The sequence below is a fragment of the Papaver somniferum genome, chromosome 3 (genome assembly GCF_003573695.1).
Source record: "Papaver somniferum cultivar HN1 chromosome 3, ASM357369v1, whole genome shotgun sequence".
Taxonomy (NCBI): Eukaryota; Viridiplantae; Streptophyta; class Magnoliopsida; order Ranunculales; family Papaveraceae; genus Papaver; species Papaver somniferum.
The window spans coordinates 96,803,162-96,818,836 of NC_039360.1; the positions used below are offsets into that span (position 1 = coordinate 96,803,162).

At 35.7% G+C, this 15,675-nt stretch overlaps 1 protein-coding gene across 3 annotated transcripts; it reads right to left on the reverse strand.

Moving 5' to 3' along the window:
* Positions 1 to 2,487: 2,487 nt before the first annotated feature.
* LOC113356905 (probable 2-oxoglutarate-dependent dioxygenase At3g50210) lies at positions 2,488 to 6,294 on the reverse strand. Of its 3 annotated transcripts, XM_026600140.1 has the most exons (12): positions 6,055 to 6,291; positions 5,837 to 5,946; positions 4,542 to 4,660; positions 4,372 to 4,435; positions 4,217 to 4,284; positions 4,001 to 4,059; positions 3,756 to 3,921; positions 3,637 to 3,656; positions 3,510 to 3,556; positions 3,156 to 3,236; positions 2,975 to 3,064; positions 2,488 to 2,891 (listed from the first exon to the last, which is right to left on the reverse strand). In XM_026600140.1, the coding sequence occupies exons 1-12, from the start codon at positions 6,086 to 6,088 to the stop codon at positions 2,763 to 2,765; spliced, it is 987 nt and encodes a 328-aa protein (XP_026455925.1). In that variant the 5' UTR covers positions 6,089 to 6,291; the 3' UTR covers positions 2,488 to 2,762. The 3 variants fall into 3 exon arrangements, with proteins under 3 accessions (XP_026455925.1, XP_026455926.1, XP_026455927.1); XM_026600141.1 differs by lacking the exon at positions 3,156 to 3,236 and having other exon boundaries at positions 6,055 to 6,292; XM_026600142.1 differs by lacking the exons at positions 4,372 to 4,435; positions 4,542 to 4,660 and having other exon boundaries at positions 6,055 to 6,294.
* Between the last annotated feature and the right edge of the window lie 9,381 nt (positions 6,295 to 15,675).

The window sequence follows — 15,675 nt, forward strand, 5'->3', positions numbered from 1 at the left end:
TAACGGAACCAATTATGAATCATTAGCTGATGTTCCGGGGTACATACATTCAGAAGGCTATTATTTGGGCGTCCCCATCTAATAGAGGGGCTTCACTTGGATATTTAATGACTAAAAATTTGGTTATGGGGTACTTTTGATTCAATAGCAACTGTCCAAACTACCCTTCAATTAAAATTAAAACTTAAAAACAGAAACAAAACCTAATTTCTATTCTTCGTTCTTCACATTACAATTGCTCTTCTTCTTCCTCTCCTCTTTCTCTTCGTCTTTTTCATCGTAAATCCATTTGAATTCATTTTATCGAACAAACCCATGGTGTATGTAAGGTAATAATCGAACATACCCATCTTTGTTTACTTTTTTGTGCTTAAAATAGGTTAGATTGAATGAAATCGAAGTAAAATTAGGGTTTTAGTTACTTTTTGCTAGTGTTACGTCTGGGTACGTTACTAGATTTTTCAATCGTAATTTAGTTTTTGAAGAACTTACGTCTAGGTTTAGTTCAATTCAACCGTAAACTTTGATTTGCATGTTGTATTACGTCTAGGTTTAGTTAAATTCCAACTGTAATTTTCAATTTTACGTCTAGGTTTAGTTGAATTCCAACCATAATTTTCAATTTTACGTCTAGGTTTAGTTTACTGAATTTTCCTTTCGTCAACCTAGCTGTAAATTTCAATTTTACGTCCAGGTTCCTTTTAATTCCAACCGTAGAAATTGATTTTACGTCCAGGTTTGGGTTGATTCCAACCGTAGAAATTGGTTTTACGTCCAGGTTTGAATTGATTTCAACCGTAGAATTAATTATTATCTAATAAAATTAAAATTAACTAAAAGGTTGTTCGGTCATTACAAAATTATTTGGGATAAGAGGTTTTTGATATTACTTATAGGTGACCCGTTTTTGTCCTATTAGATGACGTCCCTCTAATGGAATGTGACGCCTCAATAATAGCCTTCTACATTTAACATTCTTCATCATCACTTTCTTGATCCTCATTCTCGTATTTGCCATCCCACTAGCCATCTTAACCAAATTAGGAATCTTGAAAACCCTTCTCCTGATAGATTGTCTAAAGTTTTTATCGAGACATGTATATGTGCCACTGTTATCCTCAAAAACATGTCTAATAACATGTCTACGGATAATACTAATACCAGGATATGTGGCAGCAACAACAATGAAATTCGATAGGGTTGCAGGATATATTGAAGCAACTAGCTTGAGCAAAACAAGCGGGTCTTCAACAACCAAGTCAGTCAATGAAATGGAATAGCAGTTGAAAACCTCATCAATGATATCAAGTTAACTGTTTTTCAGTGGGCATGTCTGGAATTTCTATAAATTAAACTGGAGGAATGTGTTTTTCCAACCTCCTTGGTGTGTTTTGAAGGTCTTCTTCTTCATTTTGGTTTTTATCGTTTTTTTTGTGGTTGGCTGCTCTTTTGCATGCCTTCTTCTTAGTTGATAAGTATTTAAATTGTTTTAGAAAATTTAGAACTGTTTGATTCAGGAGTTATCTATATAAAGAGCTCCATGATTTGATATTATTTGGGCCTTTTATTAATTTCAAAATATTGATTTTATGAGATTATCTCAACCTCCCTCCTAAAATCCTGAGCATATACATTAGGATGTTGAGTTTATGTTTCATAATTTCAACCTCCCTCCTAATATCTTCGATATCTGTGGCAGTTCTTAAACTCTTCTTTCAGATTGATTTGCACGCATAAACATATCTAATCCCAAATTCACCTTTTTCAAGTTCACGGCCCTAATTCATATGTAATCCTAATGTCACGACCAGTGGCGCCATGGTGGCACAAACGCTGCATGATAAAGATACTACCGTGCATAGGCAAAGAAAAACTCTCTCAGACGTTTAGTCAAAAGTCATTTGCTCTATATGGTGCAACATAACCATTTGCAGCACGGGCTGATGGTTTCAAGAATCAAGCCAAAAAACGTTTTATGCTGCTGATTGTCGTCTTATTCTGTGTCGTGTGAACGTATAATCAGTTGGCATGCTCGATCAGTAGAGGAATGTAGCTCCGGAAGTTTCCAATAGCATCTGCTGCTCGCCTTAAAGAATGAGCAAAAGAGCCATTTAGACTTGGTTGATCAAACAGCGCATTAAGTTTATCACTCGTTACCAGATACTTTGATTAGGGAGGAACTATCTGATGTAGTACACAACTATCAGTGATTATGGGGATCAATTCCTCCCAAGGTAATTTTAGCCTGGTAGCACACCTACCAAGCGACCTTTGCTACGTAAAAATGCCAAAACAATTAGCGGCTACAAACCTATCATATGCAACACTAGGCCACAAGTATCTGTAGCTCGCGCTTGCAGTGGAAATGCCACTAAATTGTATAAATGATGAATTCGACATGTTATGACCTTGTTGAATTAACTTTCCTACTGACAATAATTTTCTCATCAGATGATCATTCTGTAAAAGTAGCTGAACAAGTGAGAATTTTTAATAAATTTTGACTATAAATTTATCAAATCAAATACCGAGTGATTCGATAGACTACTAATTCCTGTTCCTGTCGACCAATTAAAAGAAAGGAAACAAGGTAGAATTTAGCGAAGAACATCTACCATAGCAATTAGATCCACCCAAACATGAATGATAACACAGTTAACTATACATAATCTACTTATTCTGTAACAAACCTCGAGATATTTGATCAAGAGTTATTCACCATGATATAACAAACCATCCATTTACAGATGTAAGACTATTCTTTAGGCAACAAAGTTCGTTAGCACTTTGCGAACTAAATGCTCTCCGTAAATCGTGCTTTCACATTTCTCAATCCCACCGAGTTTTTGCTTACAAAACTCCAAAGGTTCTATAACAGCATCGAAGTTGGGCTGCAGTAATACAGCATTAACATGTTTTACACAAAAGGACACCGACAAAGAGAGGAAGAGACGGGGAAAGGGAAGAGTAGTACCTCATAGAAGAAAGCAACAGAAACTCTATATTTTGGTGAGTTGTTGATCACTCTATGCAAAGTTGATTCGTATAAACCATTGGACCATATCTGGAATTCAATAATTTGGGAGCAACATATGGAGCATTGAGGATTAAAACACAGAGCGAGCAAATAATATTTTGCAAAGAAGGATGTATATCTTCAGCATGTCACCGATGTTGCATACAAATGTGCCAGGTATAGGAACTGCCCATATCCATTCACCAGCTTGATTTCTCACCTTAGAAACACATTTTATTGAAACCAAAAATTGCTTTAGTATAATAGCTGAAAATTCAGTTATGCACACAGTGAGAATATACTGACGAAGAGTAACAAAAACCGGGTAATTAGCTCCAACAATTAAAAAACACTTCTGTTGAGAAGTCCAATGCTCACTCACAATAGGGCCATTTGGAATGTGTGATAAAAAAGAAGAGAAAACATTCATCATGCTATACATGCAGGATTTGAGTGATGTTTGGAACCAGAAAGAAATACTCAATATACGTACCTGAAGTGCAGGAATCTCATCATCTTGATTAACCAATGTCAAAAGTCCTATATGAAAACACTATGTATGAGAAGTGTGGACAATTAAGAATCAACTTCCTCTGTAGTTTCAAGATCAGAAATATTACCATAATCTGTATGAGCTCCACTGAAGTTAAAATAAGAACATGAAAAACAACACTTGTGTAAGGCCCTGCACAATGCTAAAACACAGTCCTGGACATGAAAAAAAGAAATGGAGCCTTACCATCCAATGTCATTTTCTGGCATCTCTAGGCCTTTGGCATCAGAAATACCAGGATAACCTATGAAACGCATCACCCAAAATGGGTCTCCTGCTCTTTCACCTTCAAATTCTCCGGGACATCCACCAAGCGCAAGAGCAATCCCCCGCAATATGTTTCTTGAAAGATCTGTCAGCAATTATAAATATCATTGAACTTGTTGATAGACCATTGACACAGACGTAGGAAGAGTGAGCAGAGAGCTTGCCTGTTAGAAGGTTGATGTACTCGCCCACTACTGAGTAAAAGTTTGAAGGACTGTCTGGCCTGCATAAAAGATTCATCACAGATCTCTGGGTAGTGAGTCTAGTTATCAATTATTATCTGCTAACTTCTTGAATAACCTACAAAATGGTGCTGGAAAACTATCCAGGGGAATAACAATTTGAACACGTGGCAACCTAAGAATTAAAAGAATCTATACCATTTATTAAATCCTTCTATAGCTTTGCCAAGATCTCCGTACATCCCCGGCTTAACTTCTCTGTAACACTATTTGTAGGAAAGGTAATAAGTCAGCCAGGAACCATTAGACACATTGTCAATTTAGGGATTCATTTACGAAAAGGTAAGGCCTACATCGATAGCTTCATGCATATCAGCTTTGCCTTGGGTTACATTTTCTCCAATTCTCTGGTATCCTCTACAATTCAGTTTAATATCACAAACACGAAATGGGTTAGTATGAGAGCTCCCTATAATGCATGATCACTCAGCAGAACTGAAAAGAAGTTTCACTACAAGCAAACCTAAATCCAGTTTCTGAAGACATCTTAATCTTAACTTTCTCGTCAAAAGGTAAGTCGAAAAACTTGCGTGTCATGTCCCTAACCTCTTTAATGAGGGAATCAGAAATACCATGGCCCTTCTGGTAAACAGAACAACAAGAAAATGTTAAAATAAATGTCATAGCAAAAAATTCTTTTTAGTGTACCAAATAAAAAGAGTACTAACAAACCAAATCTAGCTAAGTGGCATGACCATAATTTAAAACCCAATAAGTCATCAGCACTGAAATGCCAAGAACACATAATATTCCCTAATTGCCTTCCTCGGTCACAGAGCAATAAAAATAAATATCCGACAAACTTCTAGATCACTTTTCTCCCCAAAGAAAATTGTTACCCTGTCCTGAATCCAATGTTAGAGCAAGAACTACAATGTAATAACCCAAATCGAAATTTCTACTGGACAAAGGACTATGTCTACTCGTTGCACAATTATACTTGGTGCAGCAGAAAGAAATCAACTTTTAGAACAAATGAACCAACAGAAATTTCACATATCTAAAACCACAATCTAAGAGCATCTGCGATGGTAGTGGAAAATGCTATATTTTAGCTTATAGGAGCCGGCAGTGGGAATGTTATATTGCTAAAATATACCATTTTTGCTTAACTAGAAAGGCATATATACCATTTTGGTTTAGCAATTCCTATATTTGAACAGGCCAAGTATTAAACAGGTGATTTAAGAAGCCACACCAAGAATGTTGACATTGTTTCTAACACAGAGCGGTGTTTAAGACGCCATTTTACTCATAGGTGAAGACTAAAACACCTCCCAAGGTGAGAGGCAGTGTTCTAAATTTTGTGCACAGTTTTAAACTTCTCCTGGTTAAAGACAGTTTTATAAGCTCCGCTCAATAAAAGGATGGCTATTCCCACTGTGATTGACGCCCAAACTTGCTATTTTAGTTTGCTGTATTACCATTTTCAAATAACTTATCCATTTTGGCGTTGTGCATGCTCTAATATATTGGTATAGTATAGCTAATAAAGCAGTCAGCTTCATTTACTAGAAAACCTTCTGCTGAGACAGGTTTCAGTCCTAATAGAATAACTCATTTAGTAACACAACTACTATAATCGTTTTCAGATGTACAAACTAATTAAGCAGTGAAAATACAAAATTGTGTGAGGGTTTTTCACATTAACATCGCATTTAGCTAGTAAGTACGCAAACTTTTGTCACCTAATTTTGTTTTCGCACAACCTACACAAAATTGACATGCAAAGAGAAAATAGAAAGATAAGATTCTTACCACATAGAAGAACCCTGCCTCTTTGCAAGCTTGATCTAATTGTTTAACAACTTCAGATACACCTTCATTCTCAACATCGCGCCACTTATTACACAGTAGAGGACTAACATCTAAAATCAAACCCAAAAGAAGGAAATTAATCATTTAGTTATAAAGATATATGATCAAATAAAATTAATAAGCTTCAAAATGAAAAGATCAAACCAAATTTGGCAAACCTATAATGGGAATGGATTTGAAGTTGGAAGACATTTCTGAACTTTCAATCAAATTCTAAGAATTAAAGTAGGAGACTTGATTCGAGCACGAAACCAGAAACTTGATTATCAAACTGAACTGCGGGTGGTGGGAAGAAGAAGAAGAAGAATCATCCGGCTACATCGTCATCGTGGAAGATGATTTAAGATTCATGTATTGGCAACGTAATCAAGTAGGGTGAGTGATTTGATTGGCATACCGGTTGTTAGGCACCACGCAAACGTCATAGTGGATAGGGACGAGATGCCAAGTGGAACAGAGAAAAGAATATGGGTGCTGACAAGTTAAAATGCTCGGGGCAGCCCTAAACAGCCTAAACTTAATGTTCGCTTTTCGTTTTAACGGACATTCCTGGCCCGTACTGTGTGGTTAGCGGGCATTTTGACTTTGGAGCGATAAGTCTTGGACTGCTTCCTGAATAGAATATTTATTCTTTTGATGGTCCTATTGTCCTTCGTACGACGGACAAGCCATCGCTGCCATTATTTATGCAGACGAGTCAGTAGCGAAAGAGACGCTCCTTGCTCGCACCCCACAACCACCTGTATAGCCTACTATTTCACTTGGATTTCTCTTCATCTTTATGCTCTGATAATATTCTGTTTTGTGGATTTCATATCTTCCTATTGATTGTATACGGTTGTGTTCTACTCCTATCACATGGACACATGGGCATTGGGCACACGATTTGCAAGAACACAACACAAAAGTGTGCATAATTCTTCGGCTTGTCCCCATTTTAGGAGGACCCATTTAAACATATTACTAAACAATTTGTGGAACTTGTTCAATAATCTACTTATCATGTCTCCTATCTCTTACAAGTCTATAAAGTCTAAACTTTTTGCATGGTTTCGTAATTGTCTGATAGAAATTTCGGGTTGTATAAAATCCCACCATTAATCTGGTTAAATTGGGGTCTATATCTAGATGACAAAAAACATCATTAGAAATCACCTTCACACCATCCCTTATCAAAATAATTATGTAACTATCTATTTTATTCCTGAATGATTAGCACTAATTAATCGTATTAGGGGTTAATAATGTTTTGGATGTGAGATTAACTAATGTTAGAGAGTTCATCAATACATCAAACATTCTGATTTTTTCTTCCGTAAATAGTGCTAAGAATCGGTTTACGTTCATTCACTTGTAAACTGATTCTGGATTGGTGTTTTCAAATTAACAGAGGACATCTATAATCGGTTAACTTTGACATGTTTATAATCTGATTTTCGTAATCGGATTTTACTTATGACATATATAAACCGATTGTTTCCTTTCATTACCAATTTTCATTCATTCCATTATTATTTTAGGATGCATTTAGCACATGCATCAAGACTTTAAACCCCTAAGTGACCTTAGTGGACGAGTTATAGTCTCGTGAGGGTTTATATAGAGGTCCACCCACAAAACCTATACAAAAACTTCTAACGCCATCAATCTTTCTCCGAAGACGATACACAATCCAAGTAGTCCGGGTCATCCTCCGGATTCTTTCTACCAAGAAGTGATAGCTTGCATCGAATGCGAATGCTTCCCCCTTTTCCTCCAAGTAGCGCGCTTTCACGACTTCGTGCTACAAAAACACAAAAAAAAACTTACATTTGTTAGTGGTGTTTCATTGGAAGATAAAACAACATGGGTTACGTAAAACAAACCACAAAAATACTTACAAATTGTGCAATGGACAAGTTGAAGGGGAGAGTGTTAAAAATCCGAGGTTGGATAGCTAGATAAGCAAGTATCGCATTTTCAATGACTAGGTGCCTATCATGGACTTGTTGAACACTTATTCCATTAGGATTCCCAAACTCTTGCCTAAATTTGTTGTGTACCCTAGCCCAAAAGGTTATGGAATCCACCCTGTCAGAGGATTGATGTCTAAGTCGAGTTTCCGCATACCATGCTTTGGTGATTGCCAAATCTTCGTTTGAATCAAATGATGCCATTTTTTTGTATGTGGAGGTATGAAATGAGTAGTTGTGAAGTATATGGAGTGAGGGGGAATAAAATGATCAATTTTGTGGCAAATGGGGTACAAGGGTGAGGTCTCTATTTATATAGAAAGTCCTTAACGACTATTTTTTTTTGAAAAACGTGAAATAATTTGGTATAATTGGTCTTTTAGAAGGACTGTAAAACCTGATTGTGTTTATATGCCACAAGGAATCGGTATTGCTTGTGTCCAACGTAATAAACCGATTAAAGACATGTTAAAATTTTGAATTTTCACCTACACCAATCGGTTTATATATATGCATATGTGACCCGATTCTAGCTTGAAAAACATACAGGAAAAATAGCTTGAACAATCGGTTTATGTTGACCTATCGAGTAGACCGATTGTTGGCATGTCGGGCTAGAATCAATCATCAACACATAATTACAATTAAAACATTAAGTGCATTAAGTTCAACACAAAGATCATCCAAAATACAAACATCAACCGTCCCAAAAGACTTAAAACAACCACAAGTCTTATAAACTTAAAGTTTTGATATTTAAAAGTTAAACTTAAAAACTTAAAGAGAACCAGGAGCATTTGCAGCAGCAATAGCATCAGGAGCAGCACCACCACCACCAGCTTCTGCGTCACGCATGGCTATATATTCAGCCATTTCTTCAAACATACCTTCTAATTCTTGGTGGCGATCCCTCTCAGCTGAAATCATGTTTCTCCTTGTCCTAGCGAACTGAATGACCTCAAGAAGCTCTTCAAGTGCAAGCTTGTCAGTCAATGCGAGGGCTTGTTCAAGACGGGTCTCACCCCCAAAAGCAAACTTACATAGGCTTCTTTATGGCACTCGTTGTGGTTCCCTCAGAATATCCTCCAAGGTGAGCTCTCTATTGTAAAATGCTAGGTGTCCGAAGTCCATATATAATTGAAAAATAAACAAAAATCAAGTAAGAAATCAGTACACAAAGAAACATATGTAATCCGATTTTGAAGAGACCACAAAATCGGTTTATGTAATACATGTATAAAACCCGATTGTGGAAAGGAAGCTCAAGAGACTATCTTAATCGGATCATACATATTACGTATATAAACTGATTCTGATGATGTATTTTCATATCTCGTTTCTAAGCGTAGAAACGGTTGATGTTAATCATCATTTAAACCGATTACTATGCATGCTCTTCATGTGAAAAAGCAGGGGTTTAACAACACCACCCAATATTTCGTTTGGGAATCTGAATAGACAAACTCCAATATACTTTCAAGAGAATCAACTAGACAGTTAGACTCAATCTATAAAAATTATATCAAAGAGTTTTATATCTCTATCTCTTGATTCAATCCGCAATCAGCAAATAGGGATTTGCGAGCCCGATTGAATATAAGAGGATTAACTTGAACGGTACCAAAGACCAATGTTCAAGTGTCAATCAATTTACTCAACAACCCTAAGGTCGGATACAAGAACTGATTGATCTTAACGTACAACCTGTGATATTTCTATTATATAAATAAAATATAATGCGAAAAAGAAATAACACAGACACCAGATTTTGTTAACGAGGAAACTGCAAATGCAGAAAAAACCCGATACCTAGTCCAGAATAAACACACACTGATTATAAGTTGTTACACCAAATTCCTACTACCTATTCAGACTAGATGTAATAGCTTCTTCAGAACTTGTAGAACTCCTAGCAGAATAACGATTCTCCTTAGAAATTCTTCACACAAATCTTCTAGCAGAACCCGAGGTTCTCTTTAGAAGATACACCAACACGATTAATACGATTTGATATTTTTTTTGCACAAAACATCGTTGATTTCCCTTTAGATGTGAATCAAGGTTTTGGAAATCTTATGTTTATTTTGATAAAAACAATTACTAGGTAAAAGTAATATCAAAACAAACGTGTAGATTAGTGATTATTATACTCTTCAATAAAGGAAGAGAAACCTAATTATTCTACCACAAGAAAAACTAGAATAAATCTAGAGATATCTTGTTCAAAACTTCTCAAGGATTTTTATGAGATGCCTCAAAAGAAGTTTTTCTTTCTAGCCTCCAATTTTCGATTAACAAGTGTTGGTATACGATCGGAAACTGAAATCTATCAAAACCCAGGGTTTATGATCAACAACTCTTGAATGGTTTTATATCAGAAGAGAAAACCTTAGAATAGACAAGAGGTGAAAAACCTAGATTACAAGTTGTATGATCAATCGTGAGGATTAAATCCAACTTGGCTTTGTGATACCTAATACAAAGACTTTTATCTCACTCTTGTTCACGAAGAACAGAAGACATAGAAAACAACCTGCAGAGCTTACGCCAATTTTCCAAAGGGATGAAAAACGTGTAAACTCGCGAACTCATTATTTATAATGAACAATAGCTTGAAAGCTAAGCAAAGCTATTTTCCTTTTACAAGACTCTCCTAAATATGAGAGTCTTTCGTAAGTTAAAACTCTTGCCAAAATAATTAAATAAATAACTTTGAAAAGGCGAAGGTGCCCAAATATACCTCAAGCTAATACTTTTCCGACCTATAAGTCTTTTCCCCGAAAGTGATTGTCTATGGATATGGAATCCAGACAATACAACAAATCGGTTCACACTCCGTGTGATCGTCTATGGATACGATATCGAGACAATACAACGACAAAGTGTGTTACTTTATAAAAAGGTTCGAACTTAACCAAACACAATAGGATTCACTTATCAAGTAATATGAGATTAACGTTTGTGTGATTTACTTTAATTATAATACAATTATAATGCGGAAAATAAAAGTAAATGACACAACAAGATTTTGTTAACGAGGAAACCGCAAATGCAGAAAAACCCCGGGACCTTGTCAAGAATTGAATACTCTCAGGATTAAGCCGCTACACAAAATACACTTACTTCGTATAGTTGAGACCAAGCACCTAAATCTATAGTATACCCAGTTCCGTTTGTATTCCCACGCCTCCGACTTGTGAATAAGTTCACTTACTTGGGACAATCTCTTTGGTTCGTATTCCAAACAGTAAAGGAACAAGAAATATGTTTGGTATCAACTCTCTTCAACCAAGTGATATGAGTCAAACAAAGGCTCTTTCGTTTATCTCAACATAAACTCCTTTTTCAGGTCTAGATCTATCTTATGTTTTAATCACCCGAAGGTAATCAATTAAGACCAAGCAAAACAACACCTTTAATCCCAAATGAACCGTGTTGATGCCGATCTACTTCAATCAATCAATCTAATCTACCACAAGGATAAACCGATTATTAATTGGATCCTCTTTTCCCAAACAAGTATTGTGCACACCAAAGATTATAAAACCCAAGTCAAATCTTCAATATCTTCTTTGTCTTCAAATCTTCTTTAATCTTCAATAAACACCTGCACACAATCACTTGAATCTCTTGTTATCAATCACGCAGAGAACGGAGTCTGTTAACAATGGATTATCACAAGATCGTCTTTAGATCTAACAACAGTCTAAAGATCCCTATCGAAACTCTGAACTAGTTTGAGTGAATCTTATATCAGAAGAGAAGATTCTCAAGAATAAACAAACTAGGTGCAATCAGATTTCAACCTCTGTTAGTCAATCAAATCAATCGAAAACAAAGATAAACCACAATTATCTAGTTTCCCACCAACGGGTCGCGCTAGAGCTTCTCAATCCCAAAGAAGACTTTAAAACGAGCGGCCGTAAGATATTTCACCTAATCAGATTACTCTCCTCTCTGATAGGGGGCTACACCAGTTCAATGACAAAAGAGGAAGTCAAATTGTTACGAAGGATTAGTTTGCTAGAAGGGAAAATTTCGTGTATTTATAGACAAGGAAATTTGGACACCAAGGAATTTCCAAAACCGAAAATATTCTCAAGATATTCATAAATGCACAGATTCGGTTTTCATAATTCCTGGAAATGATCTGTCCAAAAATATAATCGAAATCTCTTGGAAAATCTAATTAACAAATGCACATTACTAATTCTCAAAATTTCCATCCAATATAAATTAATAACCTTAATTATAAGATTCTTAACTTATATGTTTCGATTCTGGGATTCTCTTCCATTTAGCCTTTAAGGAATATCTTTGAACAATTATAGAAATAAACATTCAGCACGTGTTCAAAGTTTGTCGACATCTTTACTTTGTAAGGTCTCTTTCACACTTACAATCTTGAAACCGATTTTCCACACTTCCAAACAAGTTTAGAATTGGTTCATCTGACTTTCAAGAACTATATGATTGATCAAACCAAACATTCAATCACAATCATGGGTTTGCGGTTCTGCCAAAACAAATTTCGGTTCTACCTCCATGTGAGTACTAGACATAGTCACACTAGCTTACCAAAGATATGGTTGACTAGGTACTAGGATCGGTTCCCCACATATATATGGTATCTAACTTATATGTGTTGCACCCCTTCACAGGATCGGTTCCCCTTTCTACTGTAAATGTGTTGCACCCCATACAAGGATCGATTCCCCTTTTCCATTTGGCAGTTGCATCCGATCATACCAAGGTGATTACTTAAGATTGGTTTTACTAATAAAAGTTCTATCAAAACAAAAGTCAGGACTTTATGAACAGTTCTACCAAGAACACAACAAGTTGTGAGCGGTTCTACTTTATCACACATATTGGTTGTTCATAAGATAAGCAATGAATAACAAAACCAATAACGCATGGAAATTTCCTTTTCGGTTCACAAAGCAAGTTTATGAACTTACTTCCTTAGAACATATGTAAACATTGTTCCCTAGGATGAAATCCTCACCTTATACCCATACATAATCACAATAGCATTCAAATGATTATGGCGATGTTTTATCTACAAAGTTTAATGGTTAAGCAATAAACCTCGTATTGTATTCCTTAATACTATGTCTATCTAGAGTTCAAACATGCTTCGCAGTTAAGCTTTCAATAAGCACGACTTGAAAGATACGATAGGGAATGAAACAGTTCAAGTCAAATATCACTAACCTCAAGTGGAAGGATGATTGTTGTTGTAGCTCCTCTCTTCTTCACATCTTCAAGACTTCACAATACTTGTAATGTCTCATATCCTAAAGCTTTCAGGCTAACCTATACGAAGTATAACTCTAGTACATAATCAAGCGACTCTTAACATGAGTTTTGTTTCACTAAAATATGACAACCAAACTTGACATACCAACGCTTGGTGGGTTCAACCGAGCAATGCTCTAACAATCTCCCCCTTTGTCAATTTTAGTGACAAAACTCTTACATCATATGGATAAACAAATTACAAGAATTCATTACACCACTTGATTCCCGATTCAACAGCATAGTAAACCTGCTTACATTTAATCCTTGAAAATGTCGTTGTTGACATCATAATAACAAAGCAAAATACTCCGCCTAGGGAAGATAGGTAGAAATTCAATCCGCACGGCTTTGTTCCCACAATATGACATGTTACTCCCCCTTAGTCTGTGCTTTCACTCTTTCGTTAGATATAACATTCAAGCACCAATGTTCTTTTCCCTAGTGATACCAATTGATATATACCAAGTAAGATAAAATCAATGCCAGTATGACCTGTTTACTCCATATATTTATCCCCCTTTTTGTCACAAAAATGACAAAGAAATGAAAAAATAAAGGACAACACGAAAAGAATCTTACAAATCTCAGAAATAGACTTGCAAACCTGTAGAGTTAGGCACGAGGGTTCCACACATCACGTTCTGATAACCATCATCAAAACCGAAACTACAGGTAGTTTTATTTTGAAGTGTTACCAAGGAAACAATTGCCCGAAACAATTTTTCCCATATAGTTTAGCAAACCAAAAACGACTAATCACATTAGTTCCTTTGCTAAACCGATTGTCCAAGAACAACCGCTTAATTCTATAAGACCAAAATAAAGTGTAAACTCCATTTTTCTAATCAAGTTCTAATTATCCATATACTTAGACCTTTCGATTTCAAACAAACCAAATACTAGGTTAGTTAACTAGCATTTCTTTGTTTAGGCATTCGATTAGACTTGAATAACCGAAACCTCACTTTGATAAGACAAACTAAGATCAGAATTAACTCAGTCTCTTATCCGGAATCAAATTGGACTAAACAACTCGTCCCGCACACATATTATTTCGTTAAGCCATAAATAATTCATACAAACCAATATAAATCAACTTGCAAAATTATTCACCTCAACCGGAAGCAATTGAATCAACATAAGACGTTATAAGCACCGCAATTGCACCGTAATTTTGTAAGCCTAAACCAGTGATACAATACCAAGCAAAATACCAAAGGTTTTTCTTAACCAGAACCAATTGAATTACACACACATCAATTGTACCGCACTTTTGTAAGCCTAAACCATTGTAACCATACCAAAGCAAGATGACAATAGTTTTTCTTAACTGGAACCAATTGAATCAACACACACATCAATTGTACCACAATTTTGTAAGCTTAAACGATTGATACCACACAACAAAGTAAGATAACAATAGTTTTTCTTAACATGAATCAATTGAAACACACATCCACACATATCATGGAATAAAAATCAATTGCACCTAAATTTCGTTAAGCAAAAGCAATACATATATATAATATAAACTCAGGATTTTCTTAAACAGGAAAACAATTAACTAACAAGATCGTTACCTCAATTTTGCATCCACTCCTCCAGTATGATAGCATCTTCGTCCAGGGAGGATCCATAACGAAATATCTCCTCTCGTTATCATCCTTATGCGTAAACAAAAAGAATAACAACATCCCTCAACCTTTACGAGAGAAAGGTTGAAAAACGGTTTTAACTATTGCAAGCAAAAGTTCAAAACCGTCGAAACACATATGCTTTTATGCTAAACCAAAACCGATTCAACATATTGTGACTTTTTCACATACTGTTTCTATTAGAACCCCTCATAATCCTTTGATAAAGCCTACCTACTTGGGTTGGAACTCAATCATGCTAAATCAAAAAGTCACCCAAACTATGAGGGTTAACACATATGAGATCGAACATTAAGGTAATAAAACCGAAAACATACATCTCATAATCATACATAGCAATAGATAAAAGCAATAAAGCACAAGCTACGTAAACCAAAAACTATTACAAGAAAATTACTCAAAACAAATAATTTTATTCATAATAGTTTTATTCGTAATAGACCAATACAATCGATGAAAGAAATCACAAATTGATGTCTATTAAACTTGCAACCTAATCCTTCATATCAGAACCGAACGAAGGTGCATTACTTCTTTTCAGCTTTTGAATTTCCTCAAGTAGATAGTCCTGTTGCTTGACCAGAATTTCTTGCAAATGAGAAATCTTTGTAAAGGATTCTGCAAGAGCATGTAATTTTATCTTCGATTGAACACAAAAGTGTGTCAATGCTTCGATACACTGATCTTTCTTCAGAGTATTCTCTCTTTCCTTCTTGCTAAGCCAATCTCCCTTTTTTATTTTACCCTTGATGTCGAGAGATGAGCCTGACTTAGCCTTGAGATGATCTTTCTGATCATGCATCTTCTCCAGAGAAACCATTTGATCCAGACCCATAGTTCGGACAAGGAATGATCAAACAGGGAGAAG

Coding starts and splice junctions, on each gene's coding strand:
- LOC113356905 (XM_026600140.1), bottom strand. CDS start 6,088: ATGTCTTCCAACTTCAAATCCATTCCCATTATAG. Junction 4,060..4,216: donor ATAGAAGGATTTAATAAATG/GTATAGATTCTT, acceptor TCTTTTATGCAG/GCCAGACAGTCCTTCAAACT. Junction 3,237..3,509: donor ATGAGATTCCTGCACTTCAG/GTACGTATATTG, acceptor TGTGTTTCTAAG/GTGAGAAATCAAGCTGGTGA.